The sequence below is a fragment of the Coenobita brevimanus genome, chromosome 1 (assembly GCF_032717465.1).
Source record: "Coenobita brevimanus isolate Jiangsu-jjx chromosome 1, ASM3271746v2, whole genome shotgun sequence".
Classification (NCBI taxonomy): Eukaryota; Metazoa; Arthropoda; class Malacostraca; order Decapoda; family Coenobitidae; genus Coenobita; species Coenobita brevimanus.
In genome coordinates this window covers 43,494,817-43,518,843 of record NC_136954.1, presented here as the reverse complement: position 1 = coordinate 43,518,843, position 24,027 = coordinate 43,494,817, and the positions used below count along the sequence as shown (strand labels likewise).

The following is a 24,027-nucleotide window of genomic DNA, read 5'->3' as shown; positions in this document are numbered from 1 at the left end:
TATATATATATATATATATATCACACAAAGCAAGGCAAGTTCTAGTGACTGATGAACACTGTGGCCTGTTTTCAATGGAGCACTGGAATCCAGGGTTTCTCATCCCTTGCATATCCCTGCGCCAGTCTGCCTCCATCTCATTTCTCCAAAATTCACAGGCGCTCACCATACACGCTCTCTCTCTCTCTCTCTCTCTCTCTCGGTAACAATTGAATGCTTCGAACTTGTTCACTCTTTGTATTCACTGATTCAAATCTACAGTACAGGAAGTCGAAGAGTGAAATCAGAGAAACATATTTAAGTCACTTGCTTGGTTTTGTATGAGAAAAAATAGTTACTGAATAATGAATGTGATATATTCGTGTTATCAGGGTCAAACCTTCAGCGTATATATTGCTATTATTTAATCAGATAATACAAGCCCAAAGCTGAAGGGATATTTTTCGACAGAAATGCATCGAAGGCAACTTCTGTGTTCGTGAATGCGACTCTGCCACATACACGGGTACGCTGGACGAGGGTGGCTAACAACTCCTGGCCGCAATAGTACGTACCTGTGGGACAACTAGGTAGCACAAAGATTAGATTTGATAAGGTAATGAAGTGATTTACGAACTGAATCAGTATAAGTACTGCTAAGTCCTGACTCCAGGGGCATATAGCCTTGAGATTGGGCAGTAATTCACGGGGAAGATGTCACACAGTCAGATATATTTAAGTGTTTTTACCTCCTAGATAGGCCTGACCGCGGACAGCTATACCTCTGTTAAGTATTTGGTTTTCTCATTTCTTGGTCATACTGGTGATGTTTGAACATCTTTTTAGTAACAGCCAGTCTGATCTAGAAAATAAGATTTTCACATCGCTGCCAATGGCTTAAGCCAAAGTTAGGCCTGATTTTGCTTGACAGGTGACTGTTAGGTTTGGGTAAGTTGTATGTGTTAGACTATTGTAAATCTTATCACCATATAGGTTCATACACACCTAATTATCTGAAATTCGGTCAAAAATTTGTGTTTAATTTGATTATTAATCAAACTTCAGGATTCACAACAAAAATTTGTTAAAGTTAGCGGAAGTGTTTCATTTCTAGCTTGACAATTCGCTTTCACAGACTTCTGTTTTATGTAAATATTGACATACAATGCAAATACATTTAATTGTGCTTTATATAAATACCTGAGCAAAACGAAGGTCTGTTAATGCGTGTTGACGCTAACTTTAGCACGTTCTAGCTCTGAAACCTGATTTTTTTTTTATAAATGGTCCTATTAGGCACAAATTTTTGACAGGATTTCAGTGTGCATGAACCTACATGGTCATAAAAATGTAATATTTTCAATTTAAGACAGCCGATACGGTAAATGACCGCTGATTCGGTATTTCCTCGTACAGCTTCACAGCAGTAGGAGTTGCCCTCTTATGGCGGGGTATTCCCAACGATTTTCATGTCTCTTGGAATAGAGATGAATATTTTCTTCTGGTGTGATTCTACTTGTGTTCTTGCACGGTGGAACAAAACACCAAAGGTGGTTATTTGCTGACTTGGCCATGACGAAATAAAGCTTGGCTAATCAGCGAAACCACGATCACACAACTTTTGTCTCCTGGCTTGGCGGGTGTATGACGTCACGGCCACTCGAGACTAGCGCTGCCATCAACCTCTTTTTGTGCAACTTTGAAGGATTATATATCCAAATTTTTACCTTGGTTTGTCAAATTACCTATATCATAGGATAAGACAGCACAGTTATCACCTAAATAAATTGCCTACTTAAAAAAAAAAAAAAAAAAAAGACCGTCAACCAGTCCACCGTCGGTTTCCCATATTTACAGTCCCATTTGCGAGTAAAAATGTAATATTCTTCAACATACCTATGACTTATGATCAGTAGCTATGGCCGTATTATTAAAACTTGCATGGTGAAGGGTACGGAAAAGCCCTCATTGCACTATAACATTTTCTGAAGCAATTGGCAAAGACACAACCTGCATGACTTCTTAATATCATATACGAATGCGTTATGAAATTGGAAATGCAGGCTAATACCGTGTTGAGACTTTATTACAAGGTTGCTATAGTCCACGGCATTTAAGGGCATATGACCAGCATACCCCCTTTGGTTATGGTACATTACATGACTGAAAAGCCTTCAGTTCAGCCTTCTTTGAGACTGAACCTATGCTAGACTGCCACTCTGACTGTAGTATTCTAACCACCAAACCACCTGGCACCTTAAAAATCATAAGCATCCCATAACTGAGTCTCTTATACTGGGGGTATGCATACACCCTCGACCACTCAGTTTTCACAGAGCAACAACTCGTTGTCTTTCCTTACCTTGACTCAGCTGGTGTCCAATTTCGATTTGAAGCAAAATTCTGTGATAGCCACGACTAATGATAATACCAGGCCTCCAGTCAGGATGTAGAAGATGCCTGCTATTTCGCTCAGAGTCAGGGTGCTGGTGTCGGTATCCTGTGATAAAGGGAGGGCTCGGTTACATACATACATACATAGAGAGAGAGAGAGAGAGAGAGAGAGAGAGAGAGAGAGAGAGAGAGAGAGAGAGAGAGAGAGAGAGCATACAAAGGAAAAGTAACAGCAACAGAGGTAACAGTACTTTTGAGGCATTTTGTCACAATGAAGATTATAACTATGGTTATTACAGTAATATTATGAACTAATGATTAAAAAGGATAAAGTGAGAAGCTGTCCCCACTCAGATTTTCCTTCAGTCGAAGCTGGAAGGAAAGAGACAAAAGCTACCATGAAGCATAGAACAGGCACGTTCGTCAATCATGTGACCTGCACTGCGCCATGAAAACATCGAAGGGCGAATAAAGAAATTGGAGTTGTGAGCAAAGGAAAGTGTGGGATGGGTTGGCAATTAGATGGGTAATGAAGCTGATGCAGGAAAGTGCTGCTTGTGGAAATGGGTGTTGTAGAATTAGTGGTACTGGTGCAGTGAAAGTAGCTTTTAAAATATCATCCAAAAATGAATGTTAGAGGGGTAAGGAAATTGGCATGGTGAGCAAACGAATGGGAAGGATGAACTAGAAATTTGGTGGACAAGGCTAGCTTACAACATTAATTTTTCTTTTATTCTTCTCATTCTGCTTCCAACAAGACCTGCTTTATTAATTTCTCTAACAGTGTTTAGCAGAATACTTGGCAACTTTACACATATTACTGTACGCGCTCATGACCCACAGTCTGTGTCAGTCTGGGATACTGGGAAGAAGGCTAACTGAGTATCAAATGTATGAGGGTATCAGGGAAGACATTTCTTGCAAAGTCACACCCTTTCCCTGGAATACTGCCATGGGAATACTTGGACACATAAGGGAAAAAAATAACAAGAACATGAAGGGAATCTTTGACATTAAAACCAAAAAATCACCACCACAAAACTACAACCTGAAGGGAGAACTTACGTGCCTGACAAATATTCTCTACAACAACAACAACAAAAACAATAACAATGACCTCTGTAACCTTGTCAGACTAACACTGATACAGTGATGGCCCGATTATTAAGGCTATATGATGTGAAGGGGTGCCTGAATAGTCCAAAATCACGATTAATCCAGCCAAAACAAAATACAAGTACCGTTGGACAGATTTTTTAACATTTCAAAGGTCGTGGGTTTAGAAATGTGCATGCTTCCCTGGCCGACCCCGGAACCATTTTCTCAAAGTTCTAAAATCATTTTTTTCCTTACAAATGTGAAGAGAATCGTCTGGTGCACCTGGCAAAGTGTTTTTTTTTTTTTTTTTTTAGCTTCCTAAACCCAACCTGTGATTCGGTATGATTCGCGGAAGAACTAATAAAATTACGGTGCATGTACCATATGGGCAAAAACATCCAAGATGAAGTGACTGCTTGGGATGGTAGCGTAGGGTAATGGAACCATACCTGTGACCTTCGTTCCTTTCCCATAATTGTTCGCAGTTTTTTATACCTAGCGCCTACTCGACGTCACTGACACCGGTACGGTAAAGCGATGTTCAACGCCGGGGGCTATTAAGGGGTTAAGGAACGTGATGATAACAAAGAGGAAATTTATCTGCAAAAGAAGGTAATTTATCACCCTGAAAAGTCAGAAAAATACAGAAAACAAACTGGAGGAATATGAATTGAACTGGTAAGGTCTTTCTGCTGCTTAAGTTAAGCGTGCATGAAGCACTCATCCTTTTGTTCGGTCTTGTGGGTATGTGTGAAACAGAGACAACGATACAAACAATAAGGTTTTCCAATAATCCCTTAATAGCTCCTGGCAAAAAGCCTTTAAGCCTGAAATCACCATTTTGATACACATTAGAGGGCAACTCTTGCACATCCTTGTAACGCCTTTAAGCCTGAGATCACCATTTTGAAAGATTTCAAGAGGAGGCAGATTTTTTTTCTTTTTTCAAGGGATATTACTAATACACCTACCACTACTCCTAACAATAATGATAATAGTAATTACTACTACAACCACTACTGCGAACAAGGAGGTCTAACCTGCGTATCCTTGCCGCATTCCGAGTTATCGAACCACCACTTGCTTTTTAGTCTCAGTAGGTCTCCACTCTCCTTCAGGCTCAGTATTGCCAAATTGAGGCTTTCCCTGTGGACAGCAGGTAAAGAGGATGATTAGAACGTGTACTGGAAGAGTGAAGAGGATGAAAGAAGACAAGGAGAGAGTGACGTGGGGAGGGGAGAGAGTGACGTGGGGAGGGGAGGGAGAAACTGGTAATTAGTAGTGTGTGTGTGGGGGGGGGGCACATGAGTGCAACATCAAAATATACCATAAAGACTCCCACACTACAATAATTACATTGCCTTAAGGACGGATTTTTTTTTTCATTCATTCATTCATTGTCCAATCTCGTGTTGCCCCATGAGGAGTGTAGGAGCCCAGGGCTAGGCAAGTTGGTTCTGACATTTAATATGAGTGACCAGCCTCACTCATCCATGAGTGGCATTACGTAAGCAATAAATTCCAACCATCCCTTGGATACATACTTCCACCGGCTCAATCCGATTGGAGCGCATTAATTACTCACTGAAGTACCATGTGTCATAATTTGGTTATATGGTTACCACCCAGCGTAGTAAATAGTTTCCTTGTCTAGAGGAAACTTTTTTTTTTTTTTTTTTTTTTTTTACGTGTCCGACTCTGGGCAAAGGCTTCAGGGCCTATCCCAAAGTTCCAGTTGTCCTCCTTGGGGCCCAGTAGTCCTCCTACATCTCCACATGTCACCACTTCAGCGCTAACACCCACCATCCATATTGAATACATGCTAGGGCTGTCTCATACAGGAATGGTGTACTGGTGTTAGCGGGGGTACTTTTATGACATGTCGGCGGGCCTTCTGGTAGATCAGAAAAGTCTGCTTTTTTATGACATTCAAATCCTTAAAGGCTTAAACTGTTCCCTGTCCCAGCCAGGATTCGAACCTGGGTCCATTAGGACTGCAGGCCGTCTCTCTATCGATTCTGCCAACGCCTCCAGTCAATGTCAGTCAATGTTGAAAAAATCTCCGTCTAGTTAGAGTGATTTACACATAGCTGATTTTCATCCCACTGCAACATCTTTATTAAACATGTGCTTTGTTTTGAAATATATGAGACTTATTAGGCTTCATTCGGCTCTAGGCAAATACGCCATGACACCAACAGTATCCCCTATTTCACGGCCATTATAAGTTCAATGCCTGATGACTGCACTGGTGTTCTGTGCATGGGAGAGATGGGTCTGACGCATTCCTTATGGGGCCTTTGGTAGGTCTGTCGCCTTAAGTACTTCTGTGTATCCGGGTCCAAGTTAAGTCCGATTTTTTTTAGTGTCGCAGGGAAGTGTTCTTTTTACTCTCCATGCCTACCCATGCTGCTTCATGCAGCCTAGAAGACTTTTCGAGACAGAAGTGTCAGACACATCCCCCATTAACCAGATCTGTATCAGAGATCTTCCCCATGCAAGACTAAAGCAAAATTATGTTCCTGAGCTGAATAGGTGAAACAACATTCTGGCTACGGTACGAGTATTTTCTGTACAACTCACTTAAGCGGTGAGTGTGGGGGAGTGGCCACGCCGTACCCATTGGAATTTAGGTTATGTCCAATCTTCATGGTGTCGCAGGGAAGCCGTCCGTTGATATAGTCGTTTTTGTCACTCTCCAGCAGAAAGGCGTACTTGCCCTTCGACATCCGCACCCGTTCGATGCCCTCCTCATACGTGGACGTAAACACATGCTTACGGGACGACATGAACTCCCACATTCGACTGTACACACTTATCTTGGAATTCTGAAAAAAAAAAAAAGTGAAAAAATAAACTTGCGGTGGCAACAATAAAACACTGATATAATCGTACCTCATGAAGAAAAAAAAGTCATAACACAGAGGGAATACAATAGTTTGGCAAGAGCAAGAACAATACTGAAAAATAGAGTATTCATGAACGGTAATGTGAAATCGTACGGTGATAGGTACATTACAATATGCTGATACCCTCACAGTGCGTGGAGGAGAACAGATTCTTGCGGGAACACCTACGAACTCTTATTCGTGTTTTTGTTTTACAAATGCAAAAATACGATGGTTGTTTTATAGGCCGTGTATTTAAACAGTATATCAGCTGTTGTGAAAAATATTGAAAAAATAGTCATCGTTGTTTCTGTCCACCCCACCATCATGATCATAACGAACACCATAGCCATCACCATCACAGCATCACCACCACAGCCTTTACCACCACAGCCTTCACTACCACAGCCTTCACCTCCACACCCTTCACCACCTTGGCCATCACTTCCTTGGCCATCACCACCTTGGCCACAACCACCACAGCCATCACCACCACAGCATCATCACCACGGCCATCACCACCATAGCCATCACCACCACAGCATCATCACGATAGCATCACCACCATAGCATCACCACCATAGCATCACCACCACAGCCATCACCACCACAGCATCATCACCACAGCATGACCACCACAATCATCACCACCATAACATCACCATTATTGCATCACCACCATAATATCACCACCACAACAGCCCCACCACAGCATCATCATTAGCATCACCACCATAATATCACCACCACAACAGCCCCACCACAGCCATCACTACCACAGCATCATCATTAGCATCACCACCATAATATCACCACCACAACAGCCATCACTACCACAGCATCATTAGCATCACCACCACAGCCATCACCACCATAGCCATCGTCACCACAGCATCACCACCACAGCCCTCACCACCATATTCGTAGCATCACCACCACTGCCATCACCACCACAGCCTTCACCACCATAGCATCACCACCGTCTAACCGATGTGTCCACTAATACACCACGAAGTGCTGCTGGAAGCTCTCTTTTCTCTTCAATCTGATTCTATTTAAGTTAAAAAAGATCTCGTACAGAAGAGGTTGGTGAAGGTTTTGTTTAACCCTTCCAGTTTGAAATGACTGGAAAAAAAAAAGAAAAAAGAAAAAGAATCTGGTGGCAGCAAGAAAAATGGAAAAGACGTCAATGTTTCTTTTAACTTGATCCATATATTTGTCTTGTTGCAGCTTATTTCAGTTAACTCAGTGGCAGAATTAAACAACAGTGTGACTCCTCAACCTTTCCAAAGCACTTCTTCATGACTAGCATCATATTCTGGAGATATTCTCTTGTTGAAACTCAGTTCTGAGATGAAAAGAAAGCAAATTTTAGGCCATGTTTGAGTAAAGCAAGTACAGTAATGCCTCTCCATGCCTTCCCCCGTGCTACACGGGCATCTGGTAGCGCTCATGACTGGAACTTCACACAGCCATATTGCAGAACTTCTGCCTATCAGAATTCTTTTATTCCTTGAACTGCATCTCTCTGGAACTCGCTTCCCCAGAGTTGTTTCCCCCCAAACTTCAACCTACAGTACAGCTGTACAAGTCTAACTGATACAGATTTTTTATAAATGAGGATGCCAGGAATCTGGTGTATTGAATATTCTTTTTATTAATTTGTTTTTCCTTCCTCTGTCCTGTTATTTTAAAAAAAATACAGCTATCACCCATAAATGAGATGTACAATGGAGCCCCAAGTTTAACAACATCGTAGTTTGCAGTTCCACGGTTGGCGGTGGCCTGCAAATATTCCCAAACACCAGGTTCTGTTCGTGGTGAGAAAAATGTAAAACCTGCTTGCGGATGAGGAGTTCGGTGGGTTTATGCAGGAGCAGCAGACAGAAGAGATGCAGCACATGATGATGTGTTGCATGGAGAAGCGGAGGCAGCAGAAGCAGAGGAGAGTGGAGGAGCCAAATGTGGAGGGGTTCAGTTGCCTCACCACTTGCCTCAGAAATTACACCCCCATCCCTTCCTTTAAGCACCTCATTCCAGCTTTCCAAGTGAGTTTCCTTGCCTATTATGTACTTTGTATTAATATATACTAGTTACTTTTTCAGGTGTGATCAGTAAATTTACACTGCATAGATGGGTTTCAGGAAGAGTTGGCATGGGACTTGGAACCAATTAGCCTATTTCCCACAGGATCAATGCCCCAGCTTTAGTGGTTTCATGGCCTACAGTACTCTTCATGGAACCAATTAGGCGCAAAACACTGTACATCAAACACATATTTCCATGTAGGGAATTAAGTCTGACACCTCTCTATTACACCAGATCATGTAGTTGAGTATACACAACTGGACATGATAACTATGTCTCACTACACCATGTAGGCCACTCCTCAAATTCAACCTCGAACTCGTACTGCATACCTTAAAACCAACAGATACAGTACACAGGAGCCAGACTTCTTGTGTCTTTACTGCTCAGAAACCACTGATGACCAACCAATGACTATATAAATGATGATTAGAAAGTGGCGGCTGCAGCAAACATAAAAGTGTGTCGGCAACTTTATCATTCCCCCAGTGCTTCTTCAGAACCCGGCATACTTGACTCCACATCCACACAGTTGACTAACCTCATACTTCCCCATACCACTGAAATTACTGTTTTGGGTGATTTTAATGGTCATAATGTAGAGTGGTTATTGCCAGGACTGCCAACACTGCTTCAGAATGTGGGCTGTTTCCAGAATTATTTAATCTCACACAATTAGTATAACAACCAACCAGAATACCAGATAATCCTGACCATAACCCCTATCTCTTGGACCTATTCCTGACAAATAATCCAGATCAGTACAGGAGAGAAGTACTGTCACCAACTTGATCCTTCAGTCACAATCTCATCAAAGCCTTGCTAGTCAATTCCCCCAAACCTCCAAATTCTGAACCTGTCAGAGTCACCAGACGACACTTACTGGGATGGATTTAGAAACTGTCTTACTGATATCCCATGGCAGTCTTTCTTCTCCAGTGACATCAGTTCTACCCAGTCCCATATTAGTGACTTAATACAAGCTGGTATGGAATTATTCATACCCAGTCAACAGTTCACTAAAAGATCGGACTCCTCAGAATGGTTTGACAGCAATTGTGCCAGAGCAATGACTCTAAAGTCCTTAGCATACAACTTTTACTTAAAAAAAAAAAGAAACACCTATCACATTGTCAATTTAAAATTGCTAGAAACCATGCAAATACAGTAATAACTCTCGCTAATTCAAACTTTCTTCGCAACCAAGCTTCCAAACTATTAAATAATCCTAATGACAACAGAATATTCTGGTCAACTCTCAGTTCTTTCAATAATAACTTTAACTAGCCATCACCCACTCCCCCACTAAAATCTTCTGATGGTAACATCATAAATGACCTGCGTGTTAAGTGAACATCCTTGCCAGTACATTTGCCAGAAATTCTACCGAAGAGGAAGTCAACCAGAACGTCCCTGTACTAGAACCTGACTCTCCTGAAACTGCTCCAGTTAAGATACAGACTAGATAGCGGTACGTTAAATCCATCCTAGACATTTTACCAATCGACTCAGTTCCAGGTCCAAATGGAATTCCTCCGATTGTTTTGAAAAAGTGTTCCCCAGAACTTGCCTCTGTTCTAGTTACATTATTCAGACTATGCATCCATACTTCTTCATTCTCTAATTTGTGGAATGAAGCTAATATCCACCCAATTCTGAGGAAAGGAAGTTCCTCTGACCCCTCTGATTACAGACCAATAGCTATTACATCTTCTCTTGGTAAAGTATTTTAGACTGCAAGTAATAAGTACATAGTTAAACATCTGAATCCAGCAACTCAATTAGTGACCGACAGTATGGATTTCACCGCGAAAAATCCACGGTTGATATACTCAATCTCCTGACTCATACAATCCATCAGTCAATTCACCAACATGGAGAAACTTATGTCCTTGATACTTTTAAAGCTTTTGATGAAGTGTGGCACCGTTCTCTGCCATCCAAAATCCCTTGCTATGGCCTATCATCTTTTGTTCCTCTGATTCCCTCATATCTCTGTGACCACTTGATTAATGTCACAAAGATCAGTTCTGGCTTCAAATCTAGTCCTAATTCATATTAATGATCTAGTATCTGTCATCCATAATCCCATCCATTCATATGCAGATGACTAAACATTTCACAGTTCATTCACACTTAAAAATCTCTAACTCACAACTCAGTACAGCAGCCTCCGTAAATCTAGACTTATCCAAGATCACAGAATGGGGATAAAACAACACTGTCTCATTTAAGGATAGGAAGACCAAATATATACAATTTACAAATGGACAGGTACTGCCTGATTCCTATAATACCTTCAATGCTTCTAATATTCCATTCTCTAAAAGTATTGAAATTCTCAGTGTTTCATTTAACAATGCCTTTGCTGGACCTCACCTGGACCTCTAATGTTAGATCACTAGCTAAAACAGCTTCAAAGAAACTTGGATTACTGTATAGAGTCCATAACTTCTTGACTGACGAGCAGTAAGCTATAATTTACAAGAGTAGTGCACTCTCAGCTTGAATATTGCTCACCCTTGTGGAATGGATGTGGAGAGGTTGCACTAAATGAAATGGACGTAATTCAGAAAAAAGCTGTTAGAATTAGTAATAACCCTGCTAATACAAATGAACTACCTCCCCTCCAAGTATGAATGAATGTTGCCTCCCTTCCATTATATTTACAGACACTTTAATGGCAAATGCTCAGACAAAGTTGCATCCATGGACCTTCAGCCGCACTACACAGGCATCTCCCAGTGCTCATAACTGGACTGTCACACTGCCGTTTTGCAAAACTTCTGCATAAAATTTCTTTTATTCCCTGAACTGCATCTATTCGGAACTCACTTCCCCACAGTGGTTTCCCCTCAAACCTTGACCTATAGCTGTTCAAGTCCAACTGTTACAGATTATTTATGAATGGAGGACACCTGTAATTTAGTGTACGGATTATATCTTTTTATTCATTTGTTATTACTTCATCTGTTCTGTTAAAGAAAAAAAAATCTAACATCAGTCTTTATTAGACTACAGGAATATATGTATTGTTTCTCTAATCCTGGTGTAATGTAGTCTATCTATCTATCTATATACCTAGGCTGCTTCCCCCATGGAAAGGGAGGTAGCCGAGACAGGACGACACACTCTCCATTTACTCATCCATTCAAACACATTCATTCACATCTAAGCCCCAAAGGGGAGAACAGACAGATCCTCACCGCACCACATCGCACAAGGGTCAACTGCGCAATGCAATCAGTGACATCCGCAGCAGGGCCCGACAACAGAACTGGTTTACCCCTGCCACATCATAACAGACCCATCCCCTTACCCGCAACTGACCTGACTAGCTGATCAGACCAAATGCGGGAGAATATCCCCTCAGGGCCGCGTCATCACTTATTCATTCACAATTTCTCTCCATTTATTTCTGTCACGCACAGCCACTCAACAGACATCCCTCTCGCATCCAGCGCTCTCTTCACACTGTCCATCCATCCTATTCGTGGTCTTCCTCTCAGCCTTACACCTCTCACATCAGATCTAGTTATCTTTTTCACCAATTGCTCATTATCCATTCTCTCCATATGCCCAAACCATCGCAACACCCTCTGCTCAACTCTACCAGCCATCTCCCGAACAACTCCAGTTCTCCTTCGCACTTCATCATTTCGCACCCGATCCATACGCGTCACTCCACACATACTCCTCAGACACCTCATCTCCATTACATTCAAACTTTTCCTCTCTGCTACACCCATATTCCATGTTTCAGCCCCATATAATGCAGTCGGTACCACAACACCCTCATACAGCCTTCTCTTTACATCCATTCTAAGCGAACGACATTTAAACACTTTTTTCATTCCTCCCAGCACCTTTCCTACTTCATTTATTCTAAACTTCACTTCTGCATCTATTCTTCCATCCACAGCAACATGTGACCCTAGATATTTAAAACAATCTACCTCCTCAAGCAACTCACCATTCAAAACTATATTCATCCCCCTACCATCTATCAACCTCGTACACTTCATCACTTTACTCTTATTCTCATTTACTTTCAAATTCCTCCTTTCACACACCCTTCCAAACTCCTCTACCAACTGTCTCAATCTCTCCTCTGAATCAGTCACCAGTGCAGTATCATCTGCAAACAGCAGCTGCTTCAGATTCCAATCTCCACCATCAACATTTACCAGACTCAGACCACCTAAAACTCTTGCATTCACCTTGTCACGGGGTTTTTAAAATAGATCTGTAATTTTGATATAAATGGTTAAATATTATTTAAATTGATATTTATATTCAATAATATTGAAGCGCAGAGACAATGATTGTCTTGCTACATCAAGCAACGATTACTTTACGCTGGCTTGTGCACGATTCTCTAAGAACGAGAATTTATAAACTTTCTCAACAGTACACAGCAGAGACTAATTACTCACAATTGCTGAATTACTGTACTGTTAGCCTCTGGAGAAAGTTACATCACCCCTGACAATAAATAACTAATACTAATAATAATAACATCAGGTTCTTGCTGATGCATTAACTCCTGGCACAACGGGTTTTAAGTTAATACAACAAGACTGGTCTAAGTACCAGTTATGAAAGCAAACGTTTATGCAAGCTAGGAGCTATATGGAAAATAAGCTTAATTATGGAGAAATGAAACAAGATTTTTACTCTACATTAAGCTCAAGAAATAGAACTGTTAAATTTATTAATTACAAAAACAAATTTAACATTACATTTCAAATCAAATTAAATGAGACGCACTCGCTCACTCACACAGAAGCTAAATACTTACGCCTAGGAAAAACACCTTAACTAAACTCTTAAGACTACAAAATACACAAAGGAAATACTAGTCAATGAATGCGGTGTATCACCCAAAGCTGGAGAACTAAAGGTGGGAGCTTGGAGAAACTGTAAGTGGAGTTTGGGTACTAGCTGACCTCTCGCACTGCTGCACAGGTCCTGTCTCCGTCACAGCAAACACTAAACTCAATTCAAATACATTGAATGGGCAGGACGCAAGGCGTGGCTAACGGTTGAGGGAAGCAGAGGCAAACGATAAAGAAATAATTGTATCGCTCAGTAGCGCACTTAGTGACGTGCATTAAATCGGTCACTTTTTGAAAACGGTGACGAATTATTTGAAAAGTATACCCCGAAATGGAGAGAGAAACGGTTAACTGAGCGATACACAGTGAGTTTTCCACTAATAGTTCGTGGCTTCTCACAAAAAGGAAATGTCGCGAATTGATTCGTGACACACCTCCCTTACAACACCATCCATGTAAATATTAAACAACCAAGGCGACATCACACATCCCTGTCGCAGCCCCACTCTCACAGGAAACCAATCACTCACAGCATTTCCCACTCTTACACATGCTCTACTATTTACATAAAAACTTTTCACCCTTTTTAGTAACCTACCATCAAGTCCATACAATCTTAAAACAGTCCACAAAGCCTCCCTATCAATTCTATCATACGCTTTCTCTAAGTCCATAAATGCCCAAAACACATCCTTGCCTTTCGCTAAATACTTTTCACACACTTGTCTCACAGCAAACACCTGATCAACGCATCCCCTCCCTCTCCTAAAGCCACATTGCTCATCACTAATCACTCCCTCTGTACCCTCTCTAACTCTCATAATTAACACTCTACCATACACCTTACCTACAACACTCAACAGACTTATACCCCTAAAGCTAGTACATTCATACTTATCACCCTTGCCTTTATACAACGGGACCACACAAGCACTTGCCCAGTCCATTGGCACCATACCTTTCTCAAAGCACACACTGAACAATCTTACTAACCAGTCAACAATAGTCACTCCACCACCCTTCAGCACACCCATCCATACCTGCAGCTTTCCCTGTTTTCATCTCCTTTACTGCCTTCTCCACTTCCTCCTTCGTGATCAAAGAATCATTCAACTCTCCCAACACATTTATTCCTTGCACCCTTCCATCCACCACAATCTCAGCCACCCTTTCCTCCTCTACATTTAACAATCTTTCAAAATACTCTGCCCATCTCTTCCTTACTGCATCCATCTCAATTAACATCCTTCCATCCTCTGCTTTTACTCGTTCTTCCTTCCCAGACTCTCCCTTTCACACCCTTTTCACCTCCTTCCAAAACATTTTATTCTGTTGAAAATTCTCTGTCAGCCGCCTACCCCACCTCTCATCTGCTGCCACTTTAGCATCACGCACAGCCCTTCTCGCTCTATTCCTCTTTTCCTTATACCTTTCATATGACATCTCATCCTTCCTCTGCAGCCACACTTCATATGCACGTCTCTTCTCAGCCACAGCCATACTTACTTCCTCGCACCACCATTCACTTCCTTTTCTTACACCACCACCCACACGTCTCACACCACACACCTCTTCTGCATGCCCCACCACAGCACTCTTAAACAACTGCCATTCCTCCTCCACGCTGCCATTTTCCCGATCTTTCACTGCATTCCACTCATCTTCCAATTTCTCCTGATACTCTATCGTTTTCTCTCTTTTATCCAACTCACTCACTTTCAAAACCTCCCTGCCACACCTAACCCTCCTAGCTCTCACCCATCTCTTACCTACTCTTAACTTTCTCTCCACCAGGTAGTGGTCAGACATACCTCCACCCTCCCCTCTCAGAACTCTCACATCCAACAATCTTCTTATTACATTCCTAGACACAACCACATAGTCCATCAAAGCTCTATCAACAACCCTATGTTTATCTTTCCTCCTCAGTATTTTTCTCCCTGTACAGTACAAAGAGGGTGAATAACGGGAGAAAAGTAAGCTCTCAATTATCCGGTGTAATTCAGCCAACCCCACCACCAAATAAAGTGAAACGCCGGATAATGCATTGTACCTCCCATCTGCTCGACATTTGGCATCATGCTGGATATTGCATTACAGTCTGTCTCAACCCTCTATCCTAAAAACTTTCCCATGTGTAAAAGATGAAAACTAAGGCATAAAATACAATACTGTAATGAAACAGTACAGTGAAACAGTGCTGGTTGGCTACTGTTTATGAGCTGGATGATATGCCACGACGCTCGATATTATACAGAACAGCCGGTTGCTTCTTGTTTCAGCGCCAGATATTGCTTTAATATAATCAAGTCAACAGTGCTGGATATTGCAACGACAGAGGTTTGAGTTTACTGTATTAGCTTTTATTGTTCCCCTCATTCTGATGTGAATACATTGGTAATTTAGCCTCATACTTATGTTTTTCATCCATTCTGCTTTATCCTTGATTAATTTGTTAATGAACAGGATTGCAGTACAGACTTTATCATCCTGGCGTTATGTAACAATTTTGTCAGTTATTTAGTCAGTCTGTTTCATTCCTTATGTAGCTGGTCAGTAACAGGAGTAAATTATTATTTCTAACATCCTCATGCTGTGTAGTGGATATTTTTCTTTCTTTTCTATTATCTCATTTCTTTTCTTTTTCAAATATATCTGAATTATTTTATTAAATATACACTGAATGATGAAACCAACAATAACAGGCACATCCTATGTACTGCAATTAACAGAACATTAAGTAGACAGATCTACTGAATCACCAGTATATAAACAGGATTTCTGAAAACCATCTGCATACATTAATTATACATGACCAGCTTTAATGTCTAATACAGCATTCTGACTAGGCACTGCAGGTATATAGGTCTACACTGCAGGTTTCAAAAACATGCATCACAGAAGCATATCTTTCCAGTAAGCACACAGCATAATACAAATACCTACAGAAAGCACAAAATCCTACAAACCGGTAATGCCTGGGCAGCAAAACAGAATGATGTACATCATACATTAACCCGCACAAAAGTCAACAAACAGGTATGCCTAAGCATATATATAAATAATAACTAAACTCCGCATGTTATACACTCACAACCACGGGTGGGTCTACTCTGGGTTGTCATTCCGGGCGTAATGATAAATAACCATACGTTATCATAACAGAACTTACCGATCATTTTCTTTTGGGAATCGATGGTGCACATAATGTGTGTGTGTGTGTGTGTGTGTGTGTGTGTGTGTGTGTGTGTGTGTGTGTGTGTGTGTGTGTGTGTGTGTGTGTGTGTGTGTGTGTGTGTGTGTGTGTGTGTGTGTGTGTGTGTGTGTGTGTGTGTGTGTGTGTGTGTGTGTGTGTGTGTGTGTGTGTGTGTGTTTTTTGCTTCATTGCGCACAACACAAAAGTGTGAATGCCCGATCATGTTTCCCTCTTGAAAATCAAGTGCACATGAGGAAAAGCCACTTCGTCTCACGCCAAAACATGCAACCATAGTTCCTTTATATTAATCCATTCATTGCTATAAGTTATGACTGAAACGTGTGTGTGTGTGTGTGTGTGTGTGTGTGTGTGTATCAGTAGGATAGAAGTTGTGGAAGCAATGAAGAAAGTTAAACTGGGGAAAGCCCCAGGAATTGACGGAGTGTGTGGTGAAATGCTTAAGCATGGGGGATAGATAGTAGTAGAATGGATGTGGAAGATGTGCAGATTGGCCTGGGGAGGAAGGTAGAGTCCCGGAGGATTGGAAGTCAGGTATAATTATTCCCTTGTACAAAGGAAAAGGGGAAAAAGAAGTGTGTGGTAATCATAGGGGCATTTGTCTTCTTAGTATAATAGGAAAAGTGTATGGTAGGATACTTACTGAAAGAGTTAGAGAAAGAACAGAGGAATTAGTTGGAGAAGAACAGGGAGGCTTTAGGAAGGGAAGAGGTTGTGTAGATCAGATATTCATTCTTAGATCTTTAGTGGAAAAGTTTCTAGAGAGGGAAAGAAGTTGTATGTGGCTTTCATGGATTTGGAGAAAGCATATGACAGGGTGGATAGACAAGGATTGTGGAAAGCATTAAGAATATATGGAGTAGATGGGAAGTTGTTGAATGCTGTGAAGAGTATGTATGATGGTGCGAAGGCTGCAGTGCGTGTGGATGGTGAAAAATATATACAGTATGGAGTATATGTGAAGTTGTTGAATGCTGTGAAGAGTATGTACAGTATGATGGTGCTACGGCTGCAGTGCGTGTGGATGGTGAACTGCGTGAATTTTTCTCTTTGAAGGTTGGGTTGAAACAGGGATGTGTCGTGTCTCCATGGTTGTTCAATCTGTACATGGATGGGGTAATAAAAGAGGTACAAGGTAGTGTAGTGGATGTTGGAGTGGCCCTGGTGAGAGAGGGTAGTGTTTGGAAACTCCCTGTACTGTTGTTTGCAGATGATACTGTGTTGTTGAGTGAAGACGAAGGGGAGCTGCAGGGCTTGGTGGATGAGTTTGGGAGAATGTGTAAGAAACGGAATCTAAAGGTGAATGTAGGGAAGAGTAAAGTGATGGTCTTTGAGAAAGGTGAAGTCAGTGAATGTACAGCGAGGTTGGATGGTGAGGAATTGGAAAATGTGACTATGTTTAAGTACTTGGGTAGTGTGATGAGTAAGGATGGAGGTTTGGAGGGTGAAGTGCTTGAAAGGGTACAGCAGGGAAGAAAGGTTGCTGGTTCCATGAAAGCAGTGATAAGAAACAGGGAAGTGAGCATGGAAGTGAAAAAGTTACTACATGACAGTATTATGATACCAAATCTAACGTATGGAAGTGAAGCTTGGACGTTGTTGGAAGGACACAAGTCAAGAGTGTGAGCAGTGGAAATGAGTTATTCAAGAGGAGCCTGTGGAGTCACATGGAGAGACAGGCTGACAAATGAGGATATAAAGGAGCGTTGTGGTATGGATGTGGATGTGATAGGAAGCGTTAGGAGGAATACACTGAGGTGGTTTGGCCATGTGGAGAGGATGGAGGGTGAAAGACTCACGAAGAGTGTATGTGAGTGAGGTGGAGGGGGGAAGAGGGAGGGGGAGGCCAAGGATGAGATGGAGGGATGGGGTGGAGAGATATATGAGAGAGGGAGGTGTGAGCTGGAAGCAGGGCAGTGAAATGGCGAGGGACAGATCGACGTGGAGGCGATTTGTTTGTGGCCACCCCGAACGGGATTGAGGCGTCTGGCAGTAGATAGATAGATAGAATATATGTATATATATATATATATATATATATATATATATATATATATATATATATATATATATATATATATATATATATATATATACATATATACTGGTTTACCTCAAAAAACTCCATGGAAGATCCCCCTTGTAGCGTGCCATACTCCACCTCAGTCTGACTGGCCAAATCGTCCACAGAGTTGATGGGGGTGACCAGCCTCTCGACGGTGAGGAAGGCGGCCAGGTTGGCAGTGTACGAGGATATTATGATTAGCGTGAAGAACCACCACGCACTTCCCACGAGACGACCCGACAGCGATCTGCAAGGTGAGCAGGGATGGAGGAAATTATCTGAGAGAGTAAGAGGTGTGGAGAGAACTGTGAGGGAAAGAAAGTGTGAAAAAAGGTGGTTGTGGTGATGATGATGATGATTAGCGTAAAGAACCACCACGAACTTCCCATGACACAGCCCGACAGCGACATGGAAGGACAGAAGTGGTGGATGTACGCTTCTGTGAGGGTAAGGGTACATTCACACTGAGACCGGAACAGAACGTATTAGACGCAAACTGTCCGATCTTAGGTCAGGATAACATCTACAAGTATTACGTCTCGTTTCATAGGTCATACTCTGCATGAACTGTTTCTTATTGCCACAAGCAATGTAGTTGACACTGAGAAACAGACTGGCCAAAAACTGAACAGGTGAAATTAACTTTATTCATTTTTTTTTTTTAAATACCAACCTGCATGACTGAACAGTCTGCGTCAGAGCAAGTAGCCTACATTCTGGCCTCTGTGTGCATGTACCCTAAGAGGTATGAAGGGAGTCTGTGAGGGAAGGAAAGTGTGAAAAAGAAGTATGGGTGTTGCTGCTGCTGCTGATGATGATGATTAGCATAAACAACCACAACGCATTCCGCTCGACACGGCCCGAGATCGATCTGTGATGGTGATATATTGTGAGGGATACAATTCTGGAGAGGATCTGTGAGGGAGGTACAGTGCCAGAGAGGTCATTTAATCCAGAGATCGTCTTCTATAATACACTCTTGTTATCTACAGAGAATCTGATTAAACTGAGGCAAGTTTTCGATGTGAAGAGGTAAGATACGAGAATATAGCTTCATTAACCCTTTTGCCCCAAGAAGTCCTGCCTAAATTGCATGTATCATTTGGTGCCGGCCTAAAGAATACAAAAGTCATATTGGAGGGGCAAACCTCTGCACGACGGTGGCCTCTTACATTTTATCACCGCCACCATCACACGAATTAATTGGATTTTCGAGAGATTATTCGAACTGTACGAGTCAGATACAGCTTCATTATACTCTTCACAGGCTGAGGTGCGTCCTATTCCCGAGGTGGCGCCCTTGACTTCGTTCCACCTTCTTCTGAACGATTTATTCTGCATAATCTTGTTTTACTTTCTTGCACGTTATGTAGTGCTGCCAACCTCTGCCTCCACCTTTATCATTCTTTTTCTGTGTCTGCCATCCTCTCTTCCTATATCTTCCACTTTCCTGTCACTTTTTATTAGTCGTTCTTCCTTTTCAGGTGGCTTTACATTGAGTAACATGCCAAATGGTTCCCTGCAAGCCGGGAAACCATTTACAACGCTGGGTGCAAACCATATAACCAAATCATTCGTGTTCCCTACATGTCAGCAAGTGAGCTGGCGGGGAGTTAGTGCCCCTCCCCGTAAAGCAACTGAAACACAAATAGGCACCCCTTACGGGATTATGGGGTCTGGCTATAGATGGATGGATAGACGTTATGGATGCAGAAGTTTGTCAACATTAAAATTACAAAAATAGAAAACAAGAGGAGGGTAATGTGATTCGTATGGAACTATCTATCTACCTATTGCCAGACGCCTCAATCCCGTTTGGGGTGGCCACAAACAAAGCGCCTCCACGTCGTCCTGTCCCTCGCCATTTCACGCCCTGCTCCCAACTCACACCCCCCTCTCTCTTATACCTCTCCACCCCATCCCTCCATCTCATCCTCGGCCTCCCCCTCCCTCTTCCCCCCTCCACCTCACTCACATACACTCTCTTCGTCAGTCTTTCACCCTCCATCCTCTCCACATGGCCAAACCACCTCAGTGTGGAACTATAGCAGGGAAATGCTATATAATTAATGATACCTTTAGCTTTTTTTTTTTTTTTTCATGTGTCCGGCTCTGGGGAAAGGCCTCAGGGCCTATTTCTCTGAGGCAGTTGCCTATCCCAAGGCCCAGTAGTCCTCCTACACCTCCACATGTCACCACTTCGGCGCTAACACCCACCGTCCATACTGAATACATTCTAGAGCTGTCTCATACAGGACTGGTGTATTGGTATTAGCGGATGTACTTTTACGACATGTCGGCGGGTCTTCTGGCAGATCAGGAAAGTCTGCTTTTTTATATCAAATCCTTAAACTGTTCCCTGTCCCAGTCGGGATTCGAACCCGGGTTCACTGGGACTGCATGCCGCCTCTCTACCGATTCAGTCACCGCCTCCCCCGCTTATTGAGATTTGTAGTGTATATATAGATATAGTCGGACAGAGTATAGCTTACCAATTTTCAGTCTATCAATGTCAACTTTTCCATGCTGCATGGTGGTCCTTCTCACTTTTTTCCTGCCAGCCTCGACTGGAGGGTTTGGTGGGTGGGGGGAGGAGCTTTCTTATTTTACTATCCTTACCTTCAACTTGTAGAACTGGATATCATAGGGATAGTCTTCTCTGTAACAAGCGACTCGAAAGGACCATTAGGTCTATTGCTATTTGCTTTCCTTTGAATATCTCATGAAGGGAGAGGCGCTGGGAAGGATACTGGAGGGGTGAAGAACATGCATCCTAATTTGAATTTATTTATTGATAGCGTAAATGAAATACCAGAAAAAAAATGACTGGACTAACGGGTTTGAATTTGTTTCCTTTTTCAGACTCATCCAGTCTGAGAGGTTCTTCCTGAGGTGCAGAAATCATGCAGTGTTGATCCTCTTACTGCAATGTCGTGGTACAATTCCAAGCCGTTATATAAAAGTTAATATGGATTTCTGGTACTGGACAAGTTAATGGAAGCTGCATCAAAATCCTTCAGTTCGAAAAGTCTCTCGAGTTGAATATCATTATTGAAGACGGCAAAAAAAAAAAAAAAAAAAAAAAAATGTTATCGGGATAAAGTGCGGAAATAATAAGACAAAAAAAAAAAAAAATTGTCATAAGTGTCTAATCATCCACTGATACCAAACTAAGAATGTCGTGCTTTATCCAGGCTACCAACCAGAGAGAGAGAGAGAGAGAGAGAGAGAGAGAGAGAGCAATGAATGACACACACACACACACACACACACACACACACACACATATTAATCCCATTCAGACATACATTCTCTTTTTCTGTCTGTCTGTCCGATACTCAGACATAGAATCATTAGTTATTATAAACATTAAGGCCAAACAATCTCTACATAAATAAATAAATAAATAAACAAACCTATGGGTGTACATAAAGCTTGTATGGTTGATGCATATTTCACTCTCACATACTCTTCAGCTATTGTTTTTTAATATTCATAATTAACAAAAAGCTTACCTTTAAATTTTAACTTCGGTCCAGCTAGAAAAACACAGGCCATAAACTCTGTATGGTCTTCATAATACCGCAGTTGTAACTTACCTTGCATAGAAATCAATCCTCTGTTGCATGAACTTCCAAGGTGAACCAGAGACCATGACTTTGTAGGTGTCTGTCTGTGTCTCTCGATGTTCCGTAAACTTTTAGGATTCTCTAGCTCTGCACTTATCAAGTAGGTCTTTCTAAAACATAAAACCCAGACAACCGACAGACAACCGTAATACCTTTATGGTCTGTGAATCAGCATAACTAATTCTCACCTGTTCATGCCAGAAATCCGTGACCCTTAAAGACCTGTAATCATGGAGCAAGTCTTTCTATTGATATATACACCAGACCTCCTAGGAAAAAAATGGTTCTTATCTGTATGGTGTTACGTATCCATGTACCTGTAGCTCACCTTGGGCAGATATCGACCCCTTGTTGCATGAACGCCCCCAGGGTGAACCACAGACTGTTGCAGATGCTGAAGTCGTTGCTGACACTGGACTTGCCGTACATCTCTATCACCTGCCAGAGAAAGGGGAGGGGCGGATATTGCTACATCATCATCTTCTCCTTTCGGCTCTCCCCTTAGGGGTCGCCACAGCGGATCACCCGTCTCCATCTTACTCTGTCTTCTGCATCTTCTTCTCTTACACCTACCACCCGCATGTCCTCCTTCACTACATCCATAAACCTTCTCTTTGGCCTTCCTCTCTTTCTCCTGCCTGGTAACTCCATTTCCAGCATGCTCTTCCCGACGTACTCCTCATCCCTCCTACGCACATGTCCAAACCATCTAAGTCTCACCTCTACATATGTTATTGTTATTGTTATTATTATCTTCTGCCTACAGTGACTTTACACTCCCTCTTTTGTCTTTCTTTCCTTCATTCTTTCCTGTTGCTTCTGCCTGTGGGTGACTACTCTGAGCGACAAACCGAATAGATTCCTGTACTGTACACCAGGAAACCATTTACTACGCTGGGTGGTAACCATATAACCAAATCATGGTGCCTGGTGGTTTACTGGGTAATTAAGGTGCTCCAATCAGATTGAGCCGGTGAAGGTTTATTTCCAAGGGATGGTTGGGGTTACTGCTCATGTAATGTCACTCAGGGATGAGTGCTGCTAGTCACTCTGATTTTAAATGTCAGGACCAACATGCCTAGCCCCGGGCTCCTACGCTCCTCATGAGGCAACGCAGGACTGGATGATGGATGAATGGATGTTATTGTTATTGTTATTATTATTATTATTATTATTTTATTATTATCATTATTATTATTATTAACATTTTATTACTATTATTACTACCAGTTACATCCCGTATGTGTGTGTGTGTGTGTGTGTGTGTGTGTGTGTGTGTGTGTGTGTGTGTGTGTGTGTGTGTGTGTGTGTGTGTGTGTGTGTGTGTGTGTGTGTGTGTGTGTGTGTGTGTGTGTGTGTGTGTGTGTGTGTGTGTGTGTGTGTGTGTGTGTGTGTGTGTGTGTGTGTGTGTGTGTGTGTGTGTGTGTGTGTGTGTGTGTGTGTGTTTAAACTTGACAGTCCGTCCACTGAGGCTCAGCAGTTCTTTTTGGACAGCAGTTATTTCCCTAATCACGTTAACCATCACCTCACCAGCACATTCCCCTAACTACCTCACCTTCCACTCGCTGGGGCTGAATCTGCTGACGAGGAACAGGACGATGGAAACCCCGAGGTAGGCGAAGACGATGCAGGTCCAAATCTCGTGGGAGAGTGGCGACATGAAGCTGAACACTCCGGGTTTCTCCTTGGCGGGTTTCTTGATCATGATGGAGATGCCCTGGGTCATGAAGGGCTTGGTGAAGTCGATTACCTGTTCCCTCGATGATGTGATGGTTAGTGGCGCGATCGCTATGTCCGCCTCCTGTTGCCCAGAGAAAATATATGAGTTAGGGAT

The 24,027-nt window shown here is 42.2% G+C and overlaps 1 protein-coding gene across 1 annotated transcript in view; it reads right to left on the bottom strand.

Moving 5' to 3' along the window:
• Positions 1–2,347: 2,347 nt before the first annotated feature.
• The window catches only part of LOC145395488 (glutamate receptor 1-like), a 690,806-nt gene continuing 669,126 nt past the window's right edge, over positions 2,348–24,027 (bottom strand). The window contains exons 14-19 of the mRNA XM_080269120.1: positions 23,749–23,994; positions 22,522–22,631; positions 18,613–18,811; positions 6,055–6,299; positions 4,512–4,617; positions 2,348–2,479 (exon numbers count right to left, since the gene is read on the bottom strand). Coding sequence (XP_080125246.1) covers positions 2,348–2,479; positions 4,512–4,617; positions 6,055–6,299; positions 18,613–18,811; positions 22,522–22,631; positions 23,749–23,994 — 1,038 coding nt within the window. The remainder of the gene's footprint in view (positions 2,480–4,511; positions 4,618–6,054; positions 6,300–18,612; positions 18,812–22,521; positions 22,632–23,748; positions 23,995–24,027) is intronic.